Source organism: Mus musculus, chromosome 15 (assembly GCF_000001635.26).
Source record: "Mus musculus strain C57BL/6J chromosome 15, GRCm38.p6 C57BL/6J".
Taxonomy (NCBI): Eukaryota; Metazoa; Chordata; class Mammalia; order Rodentia; family Muridae; genus Mus; species Mus musculus.
Genome location: NC_000081.6, coordinates 48,774,154 through 48,798,635, shown reverse-complemented (window position 1 = coordinate 48,798,635; position 24,482 = coordinate 48,774,154). Strand labels below are relative to the sequence as shown.

At 39.4% G+C, this 24,482-nt stretch overlaps 1 protein-coding gene and 1 long non-coding RNA gene across 10 annotated transcripts in view; one reads left to right on the top strand and one right to left on the bottom strand.

Annotated features, from left to right (window-relative positions):
* Window positions 1–1,756: 1,756 nt before the first annotated feature.
* Gm34336 lies at window positions 1,757–5,866 on the bottom strand. The gene is made up of 3 exons (XR_384081.2): window positions 3,899–5,866; window positions 3,303–3,408; window positions 1,757–2,555 (listed from the first exon to the last, which is right to left on the bottom strand). It is a non-coding gene; the product is annotated as a predicted gene, 34336 (long non-coding RNA).
* A 211-nt stretch (window positions 5,867–6,077) lies between these two features.
* Csmd3 (CUB and Sushi multiple domains 3) overlaps window positions 6,078–24,482 on the top strand; it is a 1,211,921-nt gene continuing 1,193,516 nt past the window's right edge. For 4 of the 9 annotated variants that reach the window (XM_030248540.1, XM_006520910.4, XM_006520909.4 and 1 more), the window contains exon 1: window positions 6,089–6,909. In XM_030248540.1, coding sequence (XP_030104400.1) covers window positions 6,732–6,909 — 178 coding nt within the window. In that variant the 5' untranslated portion in view covers window positions 6,089–6,731. Of the gene's footprint in view, window positions 6,910–24,482 lie in introns of all 9 variants that reach the window. The other 5 variants (XR_001781523.2, XM_011245613.3, XR_003951374.1 and 2 more) reach the window with 4 other exon arrangements.

The following is a 24,482-nucleotide window of genomic DNA, read 5'->3' as shown; positions in this document are numbered from 1 at the left end:
CATCAGGATGGAGAGGGAGAGTACTGGGAGAGATAACTGGAATCAGGTACGTTGAGCTAGAACCCTAGGACAATAGAAACCAGGAAATTATGAGAGGAACCTTAGCTAAGACTCCTAGCAGTGGGGTTATGGAGTCCAAACCAGATATCTATAACCAGGCAAGACTTCCAATAAAGGGATTAGGACACTAACCCAGCCACAAAACCTTCGATCTATAATCTGTCCTGCCTAAAAGATGTGCAGGAGTACAGATAGAGCAGAAGTTAAGGGAAGATTCAAGCAATTGCTGGTCCAGCTTGAGACCCATGACATGAAAAGGACCCCACCTTTGACACTGTTAATGACATTCTGCTATACTTGCAGACAGGAGTCTTGTATAACCTTCGTCAAAGAGTATTCATCCAGCAATTGATGGAAACAGATTCAGAGACCCACAGACAAATATTAGGAAGAGCTTGTGGAATCCTGTGGAAGAGTGGGAGGAAGGGTCGTAGGTACAAGAGGGGTTAAGACACAACAAGAAAACCTACAGAATCAACTAACCTCGGCCCATAGGAGATCATAGAGAATGAAGTAACAACCACAGAGCATGCACGGGATGGACTTAGGCCCTCTGCACATATGTGTGTCACAGTTGTGCAGTGTCGTCTTCATGTGGGACACCTAACAGTGGAGCAAGGACAGTATTTGGGACCCTTTCTTCCTCCTGGGTTGTGGCTTATAGCCTCAATTGGAGAAGATGCCCCTAGTCTTACTGCATCTTGATATGCCAAGGCTAGTTGATATCCATGGGAGGGTTCTCTTTTTCTGAAGAGAAAGGGAGGAGGGGCAGAATGGATGAGGGGGAAGGAAGGTGGGGGAGAACTGGGAGGAGGGCAGGGAAAGGAAAGCACAGTCTGGATGTTAATCAACTAATTAATTTTTTAAAAAGATGTGATCCTTTGAAAGATGTAAGGAACATTACATTGCTACCAAATACATAACAGACCAAACCATTACCTAGTTAAATGTATTGATAGCATTGCTGTATCCTGAGTATGTGAAAAATAGGCTTTTAAGTGAAAAGATTGCCAATTTGGAACCCTGAGAAATAAACAAAATGACACAGCGTTGTTTTTATGAATTTCTTGGCAGATGCTTACAGAGCTGATCATTTTTGAAAGATGTGTTGTATTCTGATAAAGTCTGTGCTTTGTGAGATCTGAGCTCTTAATTTGTGTTCTATAAATATGTATGTGAAGCTGATAGTATATAGCCATACTTAATAAAGAAGGATGAAGCTGGGCAGTGGTGGCGCACGCCTTTAATTCCAGCACTTGGGAGGAAGAGGCAGGCAGATTTCTGAGTTCGAGGCCAGCCTGGTCTACATAGTCAGTTCCAGGCCAGCCAGGGTTACACAGAGAAACCCTGTCTCAAAAAAACACAAGGCCTTGCAGAGACTTAAAGTGTCAGGATGGGGGTATACCAAGGGGGCCCCCAACCACTCAGAGGAGAAGCAGGGAGTGGGAAGGATTGGTTGGGGGGGTGACCAGGAGGAGGACAGTAGCAGGATGTAAAGTGAATAAATAAAAATTTAAAATTAAATTACGGGGTGGGGTATTTTTGGAGGGGAAACTAGGAAAGGGGATAACATTTGAAATGTAAATAAAGAAAATATCTAATAATAAAAAAAAAACACAAGGAAAAAAAAGGAGGCCGAGAAATCCATTACAGTGGGAACCATGGTTTATTTAGAGAATATCAGATGACAACTTTATCACTTATGGAACACAGAGTTGTCCACTATCCTTACTACACTGCAAAGCTGCTCTTTATTTTTATTTTTTCTGGTTTCCCAATACTTGGAGAAAAGTGAAGTGAAATCAGCCCCAGGAGAACAAGAAGTTGAACACTCTTCACATAAATGCATCTTTACTGATCTTCCCCTCTGCCTCTCAGGATTGCTGTCCCACATGTTCCATCCCTTAGCCATGACTCTTCTTTGCAGAAACAAAGCTGGCCTAACATAGCACTTATATTAAATAATATATGCAATATGTAATAAATCTACTTTACCTTGGAAGGCAGATGTTGAGAAGAAAGTCTGAATACTAACAGAAAAGTATTAGATATATAGTTCAGGTCAATTAAAACTTACATTTGTCCATCTAAAAAGCGTTTGTATGCAAACAGCAGCAGATGCTGCCTGCCTTCCATTTTAAAGTTTCTTTGGACTCTGTTTCTTTAAAATAACATACTATTTTTCTTGTGCTTACATAAATTTGTGTGCTTTCTTAATTTGGCTAAAAGCTTTAAAACATTGAAAATTGTCAGTATGAAGGAAATGTCTTAGAGAAGTGAGGACTCAAGATGATACATATCCAGGGCAGCACACTGGTTACCACTCTAAGACACTCCCTTGTGCCCCCCAGCGATCCTTATTAGCAGCAAAAGGCCGGATATCTTTACCCCTGACTGACAACTTATCTTCTTCAATGGGACTGATTCTTCCAGAGTCATGTAGGGTGAATATGAGAAATCACACCATCTTCTTCTCAAACAAATGTGGATTATTGCTAATGAAAGAAAGAAACTTGAATTAGAATTCATCCATCATTCTGGAGTCAACATTAAACTCAGATATTTTATTTCCTAGGGTTTGAAAAACTATAGACATAACTCAATATAGAATGGAAAATACAAGTATCAATTCCTTATTCAGCTTCACTTTCTTAACATTGTATCCATCTAAACTAATAATAGAAAGAGCAAGGACCAACTTGCTCAGTTATCTTTAAAGCATGACCAACTGTACCTTATTCTATTCAGTTTCTTTTTCACACAGACTTGTGTGTTTTATTAATTAATTAATTAACACTTTTAATTACCAATTGAGTACCTATACTCAATAGACACTAATATTATAGATAAATGTTTATAATACATTTATATCATAATGAAACAATGAGCTTTGTAGAAAGCTGCACATTATCAGCTGCAAAGGTAGATTATTCTTAGATTAATTACTCAATTGAAAACACATGTATTTCTCTCCAAAGTCAAGTAAACTACTTTTCAAGCTATTTCTTAGTATACATATTCTGATTTAATCAATTATTCATAGTCCCATTGCTTTCCTTCTGTGGTGTTAAAATAGACAAATGTCAAGCAGCTATATTAATATTGGACAATTTTTGGAAAGAAATATATGGTTAATCATTTAAGTAACAGATCATTTCTGTCTTAAAGTCTAAGTTCATTGTATCCCATAAGTTGGGCATGAGTTGAGAAGAAATTGCGATCTGGCACTTCTAGGTTCTGACCTGCACTCTTTTTAAAAGCTCTTAAGGGAACTTAATCATTGTGATTGTCTTCATGATCCTTGCCAACTCCCTGTTTTTCATGACCTGTATGCTAGATGGCCAGTGGCTATGGAGGAAAATAGAGAGAAGAAATTTTAGGGACTAAAATTTATAAATTAAAATTTCTTTACATATGTGCATATGTTTCAAAACTTGATTTTTAAAATATATTATCAATTATTGCTTTACTGTAATTATGTGGAGATAATACAAAAATCCTTATGGTTGCAATGACTAAGCTTTTAAAACTAGCATCTCTTGGAGCAAATGTTGCATAAAATAGAGTAGAAAAGTGCTTTGTCTAAGAGTTCAGACAAGTTAGATTAATATATCTACATAGGTATTACTTTGTTTTAGGCAGGATAGTTAGCTTTTCAAGAACCAGGTATTCATGTAGAAGGGGACAGTTGCCACCCTTGTCTGAAAATTTGCAGTGATGATTAAGATATGCCTGCAAACACAGTGTCCACATCTCTACAGTAAGCACTAAATGTTTGCTACTATAGGAGAAATGGTTTTCTAGTCTCCCCAACAGCCTTAGAAAAACCCACACTCACCTTTGCTGCTTTAGTATAGGTGTACAGCAACGGGTGATTCCTGCTGCCAAATACAGAGAGCTATTGTATTTTTCTTTCTGGGTAACTTGAGTGACTTCTCATCCAGGACACTGTCTGATGGTTGTGTTTCCAGAATACTTTCAGAAACATTCCTTTGAAGAGAGCCTGCTCATAAAAGGTAAGTGTGGTCCAGGCCTAAGTATACCAGACTGCAAGTCAGGGCTCCTGATGACCACCGCGGATAATCCTCTTCATCTCATCAAGCCTTAACTTTTACTGACTGTAAAATGTGAGTTTGTTTTTTTTTTTTCTATCCTGTCTCAGAAGCTGGAGGCTGTGAGTGAAAAATGGCTTGTGATTTATGGTAAGCTGTAGGAACAGGAAACTATAGTGTTATTCGATGTATTATGATCTAACCAGATAATGGGCAATAGAAATCGGTGTCTTGGCACATTTTATTTTGTAAAGAATAATTACAATGAAAATCCCCCAAACGTCTGAGAAACTACCTTCTTTAGTTTAAGAGGGATAGTCATATGAGTTCAAAGAGATGAGATACCCTAAAGTAAACCCAGCCGGGATGACTGACCTCTGCAGCTTGGTAAGAAATCTTGGGCTATGTTCTCATTAAGTTCGCATCTACCTCGTCGTTCAGCCCAGCTAATGCAACGCTCACAGCAAAGCACCCTGACATCTTGACTGAAATCAATGCCACCGCCATTGCCAAGGTGGCTGAGCAGGCTAATGACATCTGCTGTGTTGATCCTCCCAATTGCAGGCTAGTCCCAACCTTGTCCTGACTCTCTTTCCAAATCCGCCTATGCAGACTGTAGCAGGGGCACTGTTGGGAAGGAATGGGTATTCTGCCCTGCAGCTTCTAAATGATCCTTTGAAATTTAATGAGGTCAGTTGGGCGTCTACAGTTTTGCCTTTTCTGAACTCTACTCAGAAGAGAAAACCCTGTGTTCTCTCTCTCTCTCTCTCTCTCTCTCTCTCTCTCTCTCTCTCTCTCTCACACACACACACACACACACACACACACATGCACTGCAAAAACACTTGAGAAAACACCTACGCGTAGGAAAAAAAAAACAAACAACAAAAACACCTTCCATCATTTTTCATAAAGAAGCAGCCTTATTCCTTATGACAGCCCCAGTGTGCGCTCTCCTGCTGTATCCTCTTCTCCCTCTCTCTTTCAATGGCAGACTCACACAGAATGTCACATTCCCAGGGAGGAGCTGAGAATCCTTCTAATAGGTTGAACCCACTTGCTATTGACGACTGTGGGTGCTTTTTGGGTGCCCACTTTCCAGAGCAGAACTCCCTCCAGACGCAACTGCCTTGGTCCAGTGAGCCGCCAGCTCCAAGGCGAGCTCAGGGACAAAGGCTGGATAGGGTGATTGCATACTGCACAGGACGGGGTTCTTCATTTGTGAACAGGGTGAGGAGCTGAAAACTCAAGACAGTGCAGTCCGTTTGTTTGAATGATACACAAAGACGCTCCCCACTACCCTTCCCTGCATGCAAATAGGACCACGGACAGGCACTGGCAATTACCTATTCCAGAGTCTGCACTGCAGCCCTACCTAACTCTTGAGCTAGCACCAAGTTCTCGAATGGGTCAGATCGTCAATACGAACCTGGGTCTATGGAACTTGACCACCAAAATATTTGGGTCAGAATCTGTCCGGGAAAAAAATAGATTCGAAAATTAGTATGCCTAAGAAAAACACTCGTCTCAGGGACAGATCTCTTCAATACGAGATACAACAGGGTCCCTTTAGATGTGAAGGAGGAGCGGGAGGCTTGGAGATGGCCAGTAGATGGCGCAAGAACTCTTTCTTTGTACACTCTTAACCCTTGCCTGGTTTATGGGACTGCCAAGTCCAAATGTATAGACATATACATTTTGCCTTTTGAGAGAAACCTCCCATTTACATATTTGGGATCAACTCAGAATTAGGGAAAATGAGCTTTCTCTAGATATCAACGACAGGCACAACTCGTTTAACTGCTATTGCACACTGGCTGCAAGGAGGTTGGGCAAGATAAAAAAAAAAAAAAAAAAAGAACTATTTAGGGAAAGATTCTGACTTCCCTCCCAACCTTACCCCAGCCCGAGCCACGGGTGACATATGCTTACCAAATAATAAAATCCGCGTCATGTTTTTTTTACACCTAGGTATTCTCATATGTAAATTTGTGCGTGCAAATAAATTATCTGTGATTTCCCTTCTGGATTAAATCAAAGTATAATAGATGTCTAAAGCTGTCTGGGATATAAGCAACTACTGTAGTAACACATGTCCCATTCTAGGGACGTGGGCATCGATGGAACCCAATTCATTATCCTCACGGTTTCTCCTAAAGCGACGCAGATCTTCACTTTAAAAATACTCCTTTAGTATGCTTCTATATTCTCAGGCAGGAATGGAGAGCTCACTAACATAATATTTCTTGAACTGCTTTTGCAGGCAGAATTGATCTATTCGGGGGGAAAAATAATCCAAGCCCCGAGATTTCAAATATTGTAGGGAGTTTATCAGAGAGCAGAGCTGGGCTTTTAGAAGCTCACTAGTGCTTTCTGGTGTAGGTTGTAAGGAGCAAGATTTAAGGTTAATTTTGGTGGAGGGGAAAAAACGCAAAAGAAAAGACAGAATCCGGAGTAGCGGAGACTCTGTGCCCCCGTTGGAGAGATGGTTGAGTCCTCGTCAAGGTTGCTGTGGTATCCCAGAAACACCATTCACTCCGAGCTGTGACCGCGCACCAACAACAGCAACAACTCTACTGCGCTGGGCTGAGGAGCCAGAATCCAGAGCTCGCGAATAATATGAAAGGGAGCCGCAAAGGAGAAAGCAGAGCAAAGGAATCCAAACCCCGGGAGCCTGGCACGCGAAGATGCGCTAAATGTGGCCGCCTAGACTTCATCCTGAAGAAGAAAATGGGGATTAAAAGTGGATTTACGTTTTGGAACCTCGTCTTTTTATTGACGCTGTCTTGTGTAAAAGGTAGGTCTGTTTTCCGGGGTACCCTCTTCTGTGGTGGACATGGGCTTGACTTGTCGCCTGAGAGAGGCTAGCAAGCTTAGTTTGCAATTTGCACGGATAAAATAATAGGGAAAATACTGATGAAGGAGTTGATTCACAGCTCCTTTTCCTCCCCTCAGATAGGAAATGCATTTTGCTTGCCAGATTTGGCGTTCAATGCGGTGATTGAGCCTGTGCTCAATAAATATTCTTGCAGTATGCTCAAACCAATACGTGAGTTGGTTCCTATAGCCTCTAACTAGTGGATATCCACGCAGAATTCCTCTGCAAGACTTTTTTTTTTTTTAAGTGGTGAGGATTATCTTGATTTCTAGTGGAATCTGTGGGGTCTGATGCTTTGCACAGATTTTTTTTTTTTTAATTGAAGACACTGGCGTGAGTGCCTTTTAACCATTTCGGACAGCAAAGTTGCCAACATGCTAGAAATGCATGGGTTTTAAATACATTAGGAGACAGAGCCTTCCAGAGCTCGGTCACACCAACATGAATGTCTGCATACAAATTTGAATTATTTCTACGTGGCTTCCTATGCAAGGATAAATGTAGGGGAGCTTTTTTGGATACTCTGTTAATGCTTGGTTAAAAAAATTAATTAATTAATAAAAAAATAAAAATGAGGCTGAGATGCCACAAAGTGTGAAGATCCACCTTTGAGGATGAATGAAGGTAGGGAGAAAGTCATTAGCAGCTGACCAAAAAGAAAATCCCCGGCAAGTCTCTGCGTTCAGACAGGTACAATGAGTGTCACATGCACAGACAAGGAGTGGGGGCGGGTGGGATGGAAAATTTATTCCTAAGCAGGAAGGGAAGGGACAGTTGGATCGCTGGAGAAAGAACAGTCTGGGGGACAAAATAGAGCCACAGCTATTCCACAACTTCTGCACCCCAATGCCCATTAATTGCTGCAAAGAATACTCGGGAGGTGTTTATGACTCATGCCGTCGTTTCTGAACAATCATTTCTCCATCCCCACAGCAGCTCCAACAGACACGGGGAATGGAGCTCCTAGTGAAGCTAGTTTCCAATCCTGCTTTTCGGTGCCTTGAGGGGTGGAGGGGCAGTGTTGGCCCAGGCGCGCCAAGGCTATCAGCACAAACTGGGCGCTTTTTCCTTTGTAAAGGAGTGCCTCTCTGAACCGCAATCGGGCCGCGTCTCTATGAAACACTTTATTGTCCAGCTTGCAGCTGGCTGTCCCCTCGCAGAAGGCAGCACATTTGCATTCAGTGGATATGATAATTCATGTTTGGGGAGGAGGGAATTGGAGAGGTTACCTCTTCCTCAGCGATGACCAATGATGGGTGGTCTGTTCCGAATTTTAATTGACATCTCTAAATGCCAAGAAGTCATCCCTGGTCTCTGTGTGGCAGCAACTGCTTTGTAACCCCAACCTGATATTTAAAGCTGTGTGTGTGTGTGTGTGTGTGTGTGTGTGTGTGTGTGTGTGTGTGTGTGTGTGTGTATTTCTGGGAATAAAACGCCTGTCCGAAGCGATGTAGATGTAACTAGTCTACCTACTGCACAAACCCCGTTTCTGGTTGCTTACAAGGGGTTTTCGTCGCCAGCCGAGTGTGCGACGAGAGACACGTCTGGGCTTAGTTTTCCTGCCACTCGGAGTGGGTGGTTAATGGATGGCCCTGGGGCTGCCTGCTAGACACGCGCTCGGCTCCGCGTGGAGAAGTCGCGGTCAGCCAGCAGCAGCCCCGGCTGAGGGAAGAAACGTAGAAGTGTCTCCTTCAAGAAGATGACCGAGGGTTAAGTGCGAATTTTCATGAGATACCTGTTGAGCCAAAACGTTTCGGGGGCACATTAGAAGGAGTGAGTTGCCAAAGCGGCAGAGCACGTCAGCCAGAGAAACGCAGAGCTGGGCCGCTTGCAATTTCAGCTCTGGCTGCCAGCACCTACCGTATTTTACGAAGAAAATGCGCCGACGGAAAAGAAAGGAATGTTCATTTGCTTTGAATGGCGTTGGCAGTAGGAGACACCGCTCCTCCACCCACAACTCTTACACTTTGGAGGGAGATAATTGGTCTCCTTTGAGTTTCTTCAAGCTTTAGGGACTTTGGGAAGGTGTTGCGTGCCATAGTCATCTTTGGTCTTGTCCAAAATCAATAGTACACAGTTCATTAAAAGCTTTTTAATGGTAATAAAGTTTTTAATTACCATACTTCTGGTACTTAGGTGATACGTCTGACACTTTATACTATGCAAGGCTATTCCCATCCCCACAAACTTGCATGCATTCTGTTTTAGAAGCTCACTCCAAGACTCAGAGGTTCCCATTTTGATAGTGTCTTATTTCTCCAGTTTAAATTTTAATTTCACCTAGGTCTCAAGGTTTTTGGGTTTTTTGTTTGTTTGTTTGTTTGTTTGTTTTGTTTTGTTTTGTTTTTAATGAGATTGCTGCATTGTCTTACACATTGTGTGTTCTAGTCTCTAATCCCTCTTTTGTTTCTCTCATTGTTTCTTTTGGGTTTCTCAGGCTCATGGAAAAATCATAGCTTGACTAAAAATCCTAGCATAGGTTAATGTCAGGAAATCCATGTCGCACAGTGTTCTCTCCGAACCTCTCCATACACCACCATTCTACCATCTGTCTATAGTTTTCACCCCTCAGCTGTCTCCCTTCAGATGACACAGAGGTTCAGGGGAAGATAAAGTGATCTTTTGTAGGCCCGAGCCACCTGAATCGCTTGAAATAAAAGGTTCAAGCCTGATGACAAAGTGGAGGGCAGTGGAGTTGCATCCTAGGCTTCATTCTTGCCTGGAAAAGAAAAAAAAAAGGGGGGAGGAAGGGAAGGAGATGGGGTTGATGGGAGGGAGGAAGGAAGGGAAGGAGGGAGGGAGGGAGGGAGGGAGGGAGGGAGGGAGGGAGGGAGGGAGGGAGGGAGGGGGAGGGGGAGAGAGAGAGAATTTGAAATGAATCTTCTAGCTGTATGGTATCTGGATTTCACCTAGAAAGAAATTGTAAATCCTAAATCTTAAGTGTCCCGCCCATGTAAAGAGAAGCTACTGGGTGCTTTCTCACACTTATGAAATGATAGGAAAGGGGTTGCCATGGTGCAGGAGGTCAGTGTGGTGTAGACTCCAATCAGCAGCAGCAGGAGAGCTGGGTGTTGTGTGCCTCACTCTCCTTCCAGGTGCCTGTTCAGGGATTTCTCCTGGACTTTGTACTTCAGGAAGGATGAGCCTTCTTGCTTGCTCTGGGACTTCCAGTACATAAAGACCAGGACACAGGACATAGAGCTCTGGGGGAGGGAGGACCCAACACAGAATCCTCAGTTCTTTCCTGCAGGCTGGAAGGCGGTGTCAAAAGCAGTGTCAAGGCAGCAGGGAAGAGCAAGAGCTGTGCTTTTTCTCAATTCTCCCATGCCTGGATAACCTTTCCTGAAGTTCCCAGCCAGGTCGATGTCCCCAGGGAAGGACAGTCTCACTTTCCAATCTTAACACTTTTATCTGACACATCAGGAGGAGGGAGGCAAGCAAAGTATCTTGTGAAAGCTTCTCAAAGAATACACTGTGCACACAAAATCATAAAAACAGCAACAGAATTCACCAGACTCTCCCTGTTCCTACTCTTGTCCCAAGGTTAACACCATTCAGGCACCTGCTGGAAGGCAATAATCCTTGTGTTTATGAGATTAAGGCAAGCTTCTGAAGTCTTCCACAGTTGTGAATGTTTATTCCTTTTTCTTAAAATCAAGACTCTTGAATTGAAATTTTTATGGACTCAACCAGGTAGAGAATGGGTGCCTGAATTTGTGTGTGTGTGTGTGTGTGTGTGTGTGTGTGTGTGTGTGTGTGTGTGTGTTGCTAGGAGGAAGGAGGATAATGAACTGCACCCAAGACCCATCAGTGGGCCCTGGCCCTGTAGGAGGGACTATGTACACATCTGACTGTATAGCTTTTTGAGTTAGTGCCATGTTAATTTTTCCCAATGTTCCAGCTTATCTCCTGCTCAGATACCACAATTGTCTTGAGATAGGACAGAGGCAAGGAGATAAAGCCAGGTTTCTCCAGGCAGACAGGTGCTTTCCTCACCCCTAAGACTTCTGCAAGAAGCACTTCCTCTAAGAGATCTGAAAGGTCTTTGGGGAAGACAAAAAGTGGAGAGTGGATCTCTGCGATCCCCACCTTCCTACTGTTGGTGCTTTGGGGCAAAAGACAGCAAGGAATGTTAACTCAGATTAAAGCACAGCAAAGACTCAAATCGAGTTCCAGTGTAAGGGGATGGGGAGGATGTAGTGATAAAAAAAAAGAGCAAAAGTCATCTAAGACCCCAAGTGGTCTCCCTGCTCTCTTGATGTGGCCAGGTGATGGCTGAAAGAAGGTCTCTATACCTTGCTGTGCACTGCATAATGAAAATAAAATGGAGATCCTGTCTATATCACCAAGACAGGAGGAGAGGTCTCTTCCACTTGAAGGCCACTCCTTCCTGCAGGCTTAGCACTGAAACTTTCCAAATACCAGTCCAATTTTATGCCCTGGGACTGTTTGCATGGCTCCTGAAATTCAGAGCTGAAATTTCCTAGATTGCTTGGAAGCAATCAAAAAGGTCCACTTGCAGTCCAGAGGTTTCTGGAATGTTCTGTGTGGGGAGAGTCAGAAGGCAGTGCCCCTACAAGCTCTACTTGCAGGAGTGTGTATGAGGAGAGAAAATAAAGAAGCAGCTATCAACTGAAAAGGACACAGCAGCTCCCTTGGGATTCCTCAAGGAGAAACAGGAAGAATCGCTGGATGAATTAAGTACTTACAGATCTCAGACTTTGTCGCAGGGGCCATCAAGGTTGCCTGTTTTGAACAGCTAGTGTCTCTGTCTTGTGTGTGTAGCTGCAGAAGCTTGAAGGAGGCATTTCTGGTACAGGCAGAAAACACTGACAGAAAATGGCAGGTTCGTGGTTTACACACAGAATTATTCTGTGACTGACAAAACAAAGGGCAGATGAGGCAGCCAGCAGTGCCTTTGTGCTGCTGAGGAAACAAAGGGCACTGAGTAAGATATTTGCTACGATTTCAAAGGAAAATACCTGTGTGTGTGTGTGTGTGTGTGTGTGTGTGTGTGTGTGTGTGTGTGTGTGTGTGTCTGTGTGTGTGTGTGTGTGTGTGTGTGTCTGTGTTCCTGCGGACTGGGGCTAAGTTGAACATGCCCCTTCCTTGTTGGCAGATACACTTCTTGTGTCCCAAGAGATGACTTCTTGTACTTACCCTTCAGAGTTTTCAGAAAGTCTGCCAAGTGTCAAAAACTCTACTACTTTATTTGTGGTTAACTTTTATATTTGCAGGGGACACAGTGTCTCATATAGCCTGAACTGGTATCAAACTCACTGTGTAACTACTTCCTTGAATTCTTGACCTTCTTGTCTGGATCTGCCAAGTGCTGGAATTGCAGACTTATACTTCTGTTCCTGGCTGCTGTCTGACAATCATAACCTGAGCAGTATTCTTGCTGAGATACCTGACCCTTTAGCAAGATGACTATTTGAGAAACTATGCCCTCTTTTATATGAATTTCAAGATTTCCAGGGGTTCGAAGGAAAACAAATTGCAAATGAAGAGAGTAAGGAGAAACAGTGTGTGGGATGCCAGCAGTGCCTAACACCACTCAGACCTCTGTACATATAGACTAGAATTAAATTTTAGATATCCTTTCACCTATCTCTTGCTCTCTCTTTTAACTCACAGCACAGTTTGGGGATAGAATGAGAACCATCATTTTGCACAGTGTGCGCATGCTGGTGACAGAACAGGGACCGTAGCTATAGGCTTCATCTCTATACTATGAGGTTGAGCCTGTAAGTGATTTGTGGTGTGCAGACCCATTCACTACCAAGCACACACAGGTTTGTCTGTAGTAGTTCCTGCACCAGGCTTTTGTTCTCAGTTGGAGTAACAGGTTACAGAATATCATTAAGGAAAACTAGCTCCTTAAATATTTTCCAGAATTCACTAGCTTATATTTAGGATAAGCTCTCCTGCATTTCACATTCTGTTCCTCCAGATAATAATTTGATCCTATGAGATAAGAGTTGGGTGAAACAGGGTCCTATAATGAATGTTCACAATGCATGAGTGGGCCGTCTAACTTACAGTTCCAGGCTGAGATTGTTATTACCTGCATTCTCACAGCCTTGGATCTGTGTCCCCTGAAAGGATTCCTTCAAAAGGTCTTGCCTTACAACTGCTCCTCCATATTTGGGGTTAGGCCCAGCAGTTTTCATCTCTAAGAAGTTGCTCTGTCACAAACCAGTTAGCTTTAAACTGATATTCAGGAGACCCCCTTTGAATAGAAAGTGAAAGAAAATGAACTAAAATCTGGCTTGGCAAATCACTAATTCTATTGGCTGTTGTGTGTCTAAGGATTTCTCACAGGGTTAATATTTTCTATGGAAGGTAGCCGTGTCCCACGACTGTATTAAAAATCTCTCCTAAAATGTCTAACCTTATCGCTTTAGCATAATAGTCATGCAGAAGGACATGAAGAATGTCAGAGGGATTCTGGTGGCATTAGTTATAGCATCATTACCCTGTCAGCTCATAGGCACATTTACTGCAGTGATTTTTCAAGGCTTCTCTAGGAAACGGTACCAGTATCTTCTAGAAACTTTTCTGCCAAACAAAAGTCTCAGGTTCTCACCAGCACAGCACTGAATCCTGTTCTACGGAACATAGGCACAGGCATTTGTTTTCAGCATGCTAAGTAGTTCATTTTAATGCTTTCAAAAATTTATAGAAAACAACTCCAGTAAACTAGGAAAACAAACCAACCAACCAAGGCACTAGAGCTACATACACACACAAAAAAAATTGAAATGATAATGACATGGAGGACCTTTATATAAAGAAATCAGATTTTCTAAGCCTCAGCTGCACTGCTCGTATGCTTCTGCAAAAGACTGTATCTTTCAGTGGACTTATTGAATCAGGTGATTTATGTGAATCAAGTGTGTAGTCAAGAGCTTGGCAGAACTACCATGAAATTAAACTTTGCATGTGCAAAAAGAAGGGTCTTCATCTGTTATATCGTTAGTCCTTAACTTTTCCTCAACAAGTACAATTTCCTCTTACAAGTTCTTGCTATCATTGACTACCCCATTCTAAAGCAATATTCTGCAATTCCTGTTGGTCATACTTTATCATGCAAGTCTCTCCTTCAGTCTATGTGTCGAGAGAGGAACAGAATTTGAAAAAAAATTGTTAGCCAGACTTTAGACCAATTTCATCTCTTCATTCTGATATGGATTAACTTGAATACCAATTGACTGGCATACTTATATAGATTTATCTACTTGTGACACAAATGGTAATATTCATAGGACTACAGGTGCTCTTAAATATCAGGAGAGTCACTTCTCATGGATCATAAACAAGCACACAAGGAAAGTACCAGTGCACTTTCTCAGGTGAAAATGGGCATTGGCTCCTGACCTGAGACTGTTTTACTGGACATTAGAGACAATGTTCAATGCTTATTCTTTTATAGCTTTTCAATTTTATTTCAGTTAGCTTAGATGGTACCCAATGAAATAATCAACCGTAAATCTTTACATTTAAGCAACGGATGAAAACTGAAATCACACAAAACTATGTATCATTACATATATGTAGTTAAAAATACAAGCAATGGTAAATACTTGCTTAGGTGGTGACAAAGGAGATGATTAATGGCATGGGATATTCTTAATACTGATACAAGATCATGTATATGGCTCAGTGGATAAAGATGCCTGCTGCTAAGATAGTTAACCTGAGTTCAAATTCTGGGACCTTAATGCTAGAAGAAGAGAAGCAACAGCGAGAATTTATCCTTCTGCCTCCACTCAAATGCTGCTGCTGTGGGCATGACATGTGCACAGGCTTGCTAAAAAATACATGTAAATAATAATGTAATAAAAGATTGAAACAACATATGTGCTAATTAAATAAAATTTTCTAAAAAATTAACTGTTATTAGCTATATGTCCATAAATGAATTCAGTTTATAGGCTAATTTTTATGTATTCTTAAAATGTTTCTAATCTGTTTTTGTATTCTGGAAACAATTTATTCTTTGAAATGTAAATCTACAAAATCAATTCTTAATTTGCCTCCTGGATTTTTATTAAGGTTAAGTCATATTAAATGAGAACTATAAATCCTTTCTAGTCTGTATTTTAATAGGTACAGTTTCATCTTACTTATAAAATGAAAATATTGTTTATGACTCTACCTTAAAAATTTCATGAACCCAATAATATTATTTGGTTATTCTCATAATTGCAGCATGTGGACTATTTTCATTTTCTTTTTTAGAGACTTGAGTAAAAAATTGGAAAAGTAACAACTTCTGCTAATTTGAGAAGTTGAAATGTATAGAAAGTGAGTAATATATAGATATAATTTCCATGAAAGCTGACTTCATAATTTTTAGTATAAAAAGATCTTCCTTTATGCCATATTAGCTATTGTAAAAGACTACCCATGATGCAGGGTTTTAAAGTCTACTGTATGTAGCACTCAGGTTAGACTATAGCTCCAGGAAGTTAGGGATACCTGGTTTATACAGAGGCTCAGGCATTGTCACGTTTGGGGACATGTTTTTAGGATATTTTTTGTACTTCTTATGTGTGGTGCCTCTTATGTAGTATCTTCATCTCAAATAATAGTTCTTCCTTTTTCAATCCTGAACTTCAAACAAGCATCTGTCATAGTTCTGATCTCATAGGTTCAAATTATTATCTTCGTTTACAAGGTACACTTCACCTACTGCATAGATTTGCAAAGCCTGGACAGGATCTTTTTAGCTTATGATTAAGAAAAAAAAAAAAAAAAAGAAAAAGAAAAGAAGAAAAAAAGAAAAAGAAAGAAAGAAACAAGGATCAAACTCTCATAGAATTTTCCAAATCTAAAATATGTGTATGGTTAAATTCATATTTGAATATCTTCAGTTTTAAGGGGAACACTGGGGCTTAGAGAAATTAATTCACAAGAAAGGTTGGACTCACAATCCTGTTATACACAGACACTGTGCAGTTACAGTAGCAGGTAACAACTCCATTTCTGAGCTACCTATTTCTTTTACCTAGCTTGCCTAAGTCAACTGCCTCTGTGTCAATACAGCAGGCACTGAAGATATTTTTGCAATTCTATAAACAATAATTAGGAAAGGATTTCAAATATAGTGCCTGAGATTTCAATTACTCTGTGAAATGAAAAATCTAGCACAAAGGTAAAAACCAATTAAAAGTGATAATCCTTAGATTCTATCACATTGATCTTGAGTACAAAATTTGAATGTAAGAAACAGCATGAATGAATCATGTGGTATACATATATATATATATATCAATCTATTAGTAAAAAAAATTAACCAATTTTATTGTAAGATTTAAAAAAAGTTATTTCTGACATTAAGCTCCTACCAATTTCCATATAGTTTTAAGAATGAAAGCATTCCTAAAATCCGTTTAGTCTGTTACATACGATTTATTTGCAAGAGCTAATGATTTTTTCAGAGTGTTAAAAATATTAATAATACAAGTCCATTCCCAAATCTATTTCATTCTGCAAATTGGACAGTCCTACATAGAAACATCAAGTCTAGCTGTGTATAGTCACATAAAAGGGGAAACAGCATTTAGAATAAGAGACTTTCCAAGTCAGGTCTTAGTTCATTTTCTTTCACTTTCTATTCGGAGGGGTCTCCTGAATATCAGTTTAAAGCTAACTGGTTTGTGACAGAGCAGCTTCTTGGAGATGAAAACTGCTGTGCCTAACCCCAAATATGTAGGAGCAGTTGTAAGGCAAGGCCTTTTGAAGGAATCCTTTCAAGGGACACAGATCCACGACTGTGAGAATGCAGGCAATGACTGTCTCAACATGGAAGAATAACTTAGAACTTAGTCTGCCCACTTATACATTATGATCATTATAAAATATGTCCCAGTGTAGAGAGATGCCAGCACAGGGAAGGGAGAGTGGGTGGGTTGGTGAGCAAGGGGAGAGGGATAGGATGGGGGGTTTTCTGAGGGGAAGCCAGGAAAGGGGATAACATTTGAAATGTATTTAAAGAAAATAGTCAATAAAAAAATACAATCTAATTTTACAAAACTGTTCAAAATAGGCATTTTGTTGTTAAAACATGAATTGTGTTTTTCAGGTATGATTATAATAATTGAACTTTCTGAACTGATAGTTAAAATTTCTCCTTCTTTTTGTTATATATTCAGAAATTTCATCTGAACCTCCCTGTTAAAATTTTAAGGCTCGAGCCAGGCACTGTAGCAGGCACTGCTAGTTCCAGCACTAGGAAAACAGAGGCAGACAAATCTCTGTGACTTCAAGGCCACCCTGGTCTACTCAGTGTCTTTCAGTATAGCCAGGGATAAGTAGAGAGACTTTGCTTCAACAACCAAAACAAAAGTAAAGAAGTCAATAAATACATAAAACTCCAGACTCAGGAAAGTTACTAATACTCTTCCATGAGCAGTTCAGAGGATGTGCTCATTGAATGTTCTACTCTTCATGGGAACACTTAGTCCTTCCAACTTCTGCCCAATGTCATGTGTGAAGGTGGAGCTACATCTTATCTGCAGTGCATTTTCTGTGGCTCTGTGTGGCAACACTTCATTTGATGTTGCAAGTGTGCTACCAGCCAAGCTCTCCACAGCTTAAAACCTGATAATGTCATAATCATTCAGTGATTTTTTTACTGAATTTTTAAATGACACATTAATTTGTGATTTCAATTTCATGAAGTTTGTGAGTAGATGGGGGAAGCACTTTTATCGAAAACCATCTTTCCGTTCTCGTCCTCTTCATAGTTCCTCATTAATGGTACAACACAGAATTGTCAGCTGTGCTTTCTGCTTTCATTTTACTCTAGTTTCTGAAACATTATTTTAAATAGGGATAGCTGATCTAATTATTTTGTTTGTTAACACTATGGAGGTTGTCTGATTTAAAAGAAATCTGAGGAGAATAATGTTCGTTTTATCATTTTCCCAAGAAAATAATACCTACGTGATTATGTCTATCAACTGAGCCAAGAATGTAGAAATATAATTTTACAATGTACTTTTATGTTATGAGACACTTATTACAGAAAAGTGAATGTAAGATGTGTCTCTTGTTAGTTACTTAAAATGTAATTAGATATTTACTGAATCTGAAATTAATAGATATTGCATTTCCTTTCAGTTTTGAATCAACCTTTCTCACAGACAAGTAAATTTTGCGACTGCTTTTAGGCAGAGGATCTGACTGGTCTCTCAATAGAGAAAGTTACACCTAGCTTCCCCTCTCTTTGAGCTCTGTGTTGCTAGGGGCTGCATTTGCAAGATAACAGATCAAAGGGTGAAGACCTGGGAAAAGAAAGGTGATAGAAACTCCTGGTAGCAAACCCAACAAGCTACCTCCCTTCTTGGCAGCACATTAGAAGTGACTGGCCTAAATCCAAGGGAATCTTTAGGTTTACACATTTATGTACACACTTAGAGCTAGAGTAGGCTCTTCTTCTTCTTCTTCTTCTTCTTCTTCTTCTTCTTCTTCTTCTTCTTCTTCTTCTTCTTCTTCTTCTTCTTCTTCTTCTTCTTCTTCTTCTTCTTCTTCTTCTTCTCATTTATTCCTTTAGCTGATGCTTAAAATAAAGCAGCTGAATTAATTTCAATGTTTTGTATAAACAAATTTTTATCCAGACTATTTGTGTGTGTGCGTGTGTGTGCGTGCACGCGAACCCTTGAACCTCCAGCTTTGTGTTCTAAGATAATGAGAAGATGAACTCTCTTATATAAAATTTAATGGAAATGCTCACGGGCCCATGCTAAGCCGACTTTAATTTCTCTCTAGTGCTTACTTGTTTTTATCATCATCATCATCATCATCATCATCATCATCATCATCATCATCATCATCATCATTATTATTATTATTATTATTATTTACGTGTTATTATGAATAATATTATTTTATGTATGAATATTATTATTTTGTGCATGAAGGTTTCACATGCATGGTGTTCATCACATTCATGCAATGCTCATGGACGCCAGAAGAGGGCACCAGATCCCAGGAACACAGAGCTGCTTTATGACTGCTGAGAACCAAACTTGGGTCCTCTGCAAGGGCAACAAGGGCTTTTAACCGCTCTCAGCCTCAGCTCTCCAGTCTGTTCCCATTACTTAAGAAAAACTTTTATGCATAAATTTTGCTACTATCTGAATATTTTTCTGTTAATTTTTTTAAAAAGTATTTTAATTTGTGTGTGCGTATGTGTCTGTCTGTCTGTCTGTCTGTCTAACACATGTGGCTGTATCTACAGGCTAGAATAGGTCAGATCGCCCGGAACTGCAGTTTTCTGTTATTTGTGAACTGTCTAACACGGATGCTGGGAACCAAACTAGGGTTCTCTGGAAGAACAGCCAATGCACTTAACATCTGAGCAGTGTTCAAGCAACTTTGGTAACTAACTTTAAATGAGACCAAACAGCAAACTTAAAATTATACTGAAAATCTCTAGAAAGTATTCAATATCTTACTTCCTTAGCAGCATTCATTCATTTGTTGACAGATGAATATTATAAGTAAGAATTTGAACTTTACTTTAATACACTACCAATGCACTAGTTCCCTGGAATTCTTTTCATTTTGCAACAGTTTAAAGTTCACTTCTTATTTGTATCTGAGTTTTTCAAAGACTATTGAAATCCCCTGTATTAGAAACACTTTGCATTATATTTATGTGTTTAGTGTAAAAACAAAATTCCCGAAGACCTGGCAGAATGTTAGAGATGTTACTCATTAGCTTATGCGGCACCCAAGTTCATGTACATTTCAAATTTGATTATTTCTAATGTTTCTGACTTTGGATGAAATTCTAACTTATTTCACAATAGTGTTATTAGAATAGTGTTATTTTAAATTATTTAACATAACTTAGACATTGAAGAATATAATAGATTTTATTTTCACAAAACCTACAAGAGGATGCAAGCCCTAAACTCACTAGTCTATTGATGTCCATATTGGTTGATCAAGGCCCCTATTTAGACAGCAAAAATAAAATGAGCTGCTTCCTCCTCTCAAAAAAGACATAGAGTTTCATTTAAAATCAGCTTTATATAAAGAATAAAAACAATCTTACTACTCTGACATTTTCTTGTCATTTGGTGAGATTCTTATGATAGTATCAATACTGGTAACACCAACTTTGTATATTACATATAATAAATATTTTATGTTATGCACATTTAATTATACAATAAGGTTTATGCTATGACAGTTAAATAAAGCACCTTATTGATATCATTTGGAGCTGTCCATCATATGTCACATTTGGGGATCTACTTTACTGTTAAAATGTTAGTTAACTCTCATCTGTCTACCTAACTGGTATTAACTAGTTTACACAGCAGCACAAAGGTCTCACATGCATTTCTGCCACAGTGTAAGTACAAATGTATAATAACCCATTATAATAAATTATGTTTATTTATTTTACTGTATTTAAGATTCTGCTTCACAGCTCCCCTCTGTCTCCATAGTACTCTCAGTTAAAATTGAATTCTTTACCTGTTCATTCTATGGTCCTTGAAACATGTCCCAGCAATCTATTCAGTAAAGTTCATGTACTGGTGGGCCAGTATTAATTTAATATGTAAGAATCTAGGTTTAATGTTTACTAAATGACCACGTACTAAAGTTAATATTTTCCCCAGTTCTGAGTTAAAATCCTGTCTATATAGAGCAAACCCATGCATTTCCCTATTACATCCATCATCTAGCTTTACACTTTGGTACATAAAGTCAGAAGCTTGAGATAAAATGGCTTTTGGGTAGAGACATTGTTTCACTTTTATTGATGCAAATAAAAGAAAAGATCTCCATATGTCTCCTGGTGATTTCTCAGTGTTCTCCACAATGGAATCTCAGCTTATTTTTTAAATCCTGCAATAACACATGCGGTAATTATCAGGGCACAGTGATTTGCTGCCTATGCCATCGCAAGTCAGTGATTTAAAATAATTCTCTCTCTGCCTCTCTTTCTTCCCCCCTCTCATTTATTTGTACGCGATTATGGATGCAAGTAGGTGCATTTGTGTGTGCAGGTCCGATGACAGCCTCAGGTATAGCTCCCAAGACTTCGTTAGATTCTATCCAACTGAAAAATCAATCAAACATACATACAACACAAAACAAAACAAAAACAAAGAAAGAAAGAAACCCAGGGTCTTTCAGTGGCATGGAACTAGGGAAGTAGGTTGGGCTGGCTTGTGAGCTAGCCCCAGGATCTTTCTACCTCCACCTTCCCAATGTTGGGATTATAAACTTCTGGTGAATTTTCTCTCCTATGCCTTCTGGGTATAGAATTAATATTCTATTGCAAAGCAAAAGATTTACAGTTTGTGTAAACTCCTCAGCACTCACTCTTTCTTTCTTTCTTGTAATATAATAAAGAAGAAAATAGAAAATGGTCCCTTTATACTAGATAAGGATGCACTAGTACCAGAAGGAACAACTCTACTAATATGTCCCTAGGATGCCTTCCTGAGTATTTTGATATTTTTCCCCTGAAGTTATAATACTATGTTTGTTTCAGATCATCACTAAAATTTTACCGTGGAATGGCAGTTTTATATCATTTGTTCATTATCTAGGATGCAACGGAGTAGTTTCTAGCTAGCTTGTTTTCTTTTTTTTTTCTGGTTTCTGTCAATATACACAGGAAATTTTATGAGGCCACTTGCAAGATGTAGATTAAGCTTCCTTGATAACTAGCTAGTTAAAAGAAGACCAACAGAGTCAACTAACCTGGAACCCTGAGGCTCCCAAAAACTGAACCACCAACCAAAGAGCAAGCATGGACGGGAACTCGGCATCCCTGCACGGACTTAGCAGATGTGCAGCTTGGCCTTCATGTGGGTCCTCCAACAACTGAAGCAGAAGCTTACACTGACTGTTCCCTGCCTGTGGATCCTGCTCCTCTAACTGAGCTGCCTTCTCTGGCCTTAGGGGGAGCGGATATGTCAAGATCTACAGTGACTTGAGGTGTCAGGATAGGGTGATAGCCAAGCAGGACCTACCACTTCTCAAGGGGAAGAGGAGGTGAGAATAGGGGAAGGACATAGAGGAGAGGGGCATATAAAGTCAATAAATAAATTAATAGAAAACTGGCTAGTCATTGTCAAAATTCATCTTCCCTACCACCCACCTCCCTCCAAAACTCTTTGGGTTTTGACTAAATTGTGCAGCGTTTTTGTTTGTTTTGTTTTTTGGGAGGTGGGGTGGGGAAAGTTGTTGCTTTGCGTATCTCTTTAGTTGAGCTTCATGGTAGGATATTATTGCTAGTTCTTCACAACCTCGTTTACAAGCTTCCATCAAAGACTCCGCAGGATTACAATAAGTTTCCATTTCTTTTCTTTTTATGATTTAGAATATGGATAGCAAGTTGACTGGCTTTGACTTAACTCACTGCATGACACCTGGACATGGACACAGGAGTGGATCAAGTGATCTATGTCATTTCAACATCTTTCCCAAGAAGGGTATTAGGATAAAGAGATGTGTTTGCTACATACACCTTATACACATTTAAACATGTTAGATTAAATGCAAAAAACAAAAATTATATTAAAAATAGGCTTTAAAGGACTGTAGAAAAGACTTAGTGGTTAAGAACACTAGTTGCTTTTCCATAGGACTTGGGTTCAATCCCCAGCTGCCACTTAGCAGTTGACAACTATCTGTGACTCCTGGGGATCCTATGTCATCTTCTGACCTCTGTACGCAACAAACATACGTGCACAATACAATATCCAATCTCATAAGATAGATACATTTTATATTTTTAGAAAGCATGAGGAATAACTTACAAAGAATTAACTAGCAAGTGGAAAAATCGGATCCTTTTCTTCTAAAAGTGTGTTGATATAAACACACTTTAAAATATTCAGCCTTACTTAACGACAAATCTATGGGTATTTTAAATGGTTGCTATGGCATACCAAAGCGTCCTGCCAAGGCAAAATTCTTGCATCCTTCACCACATCAAATTGAATTTCAGAGATTTGGAGAGAGAAAAACGTATTGTGTATATTGAAGTGATCCCTTTCACATATATGAGACCACTTTTCCCTGTAATTATTATTTCTGAGCTTACAGTGATTTATTTTACATGCTGTGAGAAGAAGTGAAGGCAAGAGAAACAGGAAAAATCAGAATGACATTATACAAAGGTCAGACCTATTACTTTGTCAGAGAGGTAGAAAGCACATTAGTGTTTAGACATGTGTCAAAGGATCCTTTATTAGGGCTGAGTTTGCTGCTCAAATGAAAACAAAAATTCATGTGTGGTAAAGATGTAGATGTCATGATACCATACTTCATCGTTGTGATTACCTGCCTTTTTCATTGTATATTTTTCTACCTTGCGATTTAATAAAGTTTAAAAGAGAGCCACATTTATAAAATATATAAAGACCTCATTCCATATTGATCAACATTTCCCAAATTTTAAATCCTGTCCAGACTGCATTGGAAGTGTTCTGTGAGTCTACTTCCTTTTAAAATTGTATTTTAATTGTTATCAATAATTTGTCCATGTGTGTGTCTTTGTGTGGGTATAGGCACATAAGTGCAATGCCTGCAGATGACAGAAGAGGGCATCAGGTGACTGGGTACTAGAACCAATTGTGAGCTGCCCGACATGGGCAATGACCTTCAAACCCTGATTCTAGGGAAGAACAAGAAGTACTCTTAAACCCTGAACCACCTCTCCAGGCTTTGATTTCATTTTTTAGAAATCTAATTGAAACGAATATGACTTTTATTGAGATAATTAAAAATCTGCCTCAGCATTATGTATCCTGATATAGCATCCTAAAAATGCATACTTTGTAAATTTACACTGAATTGAATTATATTATACTAAAACAAACTTACCAAATTAGTTTAGGCCAAACATGTGCACAGAAAAATAAATTTATACTGTACAAAATTTTGAATTGGTATATACTTCAAATCTTTTTAACTCCATCATTGTGGCTACTGATGTCTCTTTGGATATCCAATGTATTCTAGGAAACAAAATGTTTGGAATGTTTCATATCTGTTTAGTGTAAAAATGTTTCAGTAGGATTTGTCATCTTGATTTCTAAACATGCCATTCACTTGATTTTACTTGAATTCTGTTTTCATTACTTTTCTGATGCTGTGATGAAACATCATGACCAAGGTATTTTATAGAAGGAAGTGTTCACTTGTTCTATAGTTCCAAAAAGAAAATACTGATCATGTCAGGGAGCAACAAGCATGGTTGCTTGAGCAGGATGCTGAGAGGTCATATCTCCACATGGAAACACGAAACAGAGGGAGCAAGCTGGGAGTAGGGCAAGACATTTATTTATCCCTCAAACTCCATCATCAGTGATGGACTGTTTAGTTTTGTTTTGTTTTTTCTCTCTGTGTGATTTATTTTTCTTGTTTTTATTTTGTTTTTAAGAGAGAGAGAAAATGAACATGAAATTAGATTGTAGATAGTAGGATCCTGGGAGAGTTTGGAGAAT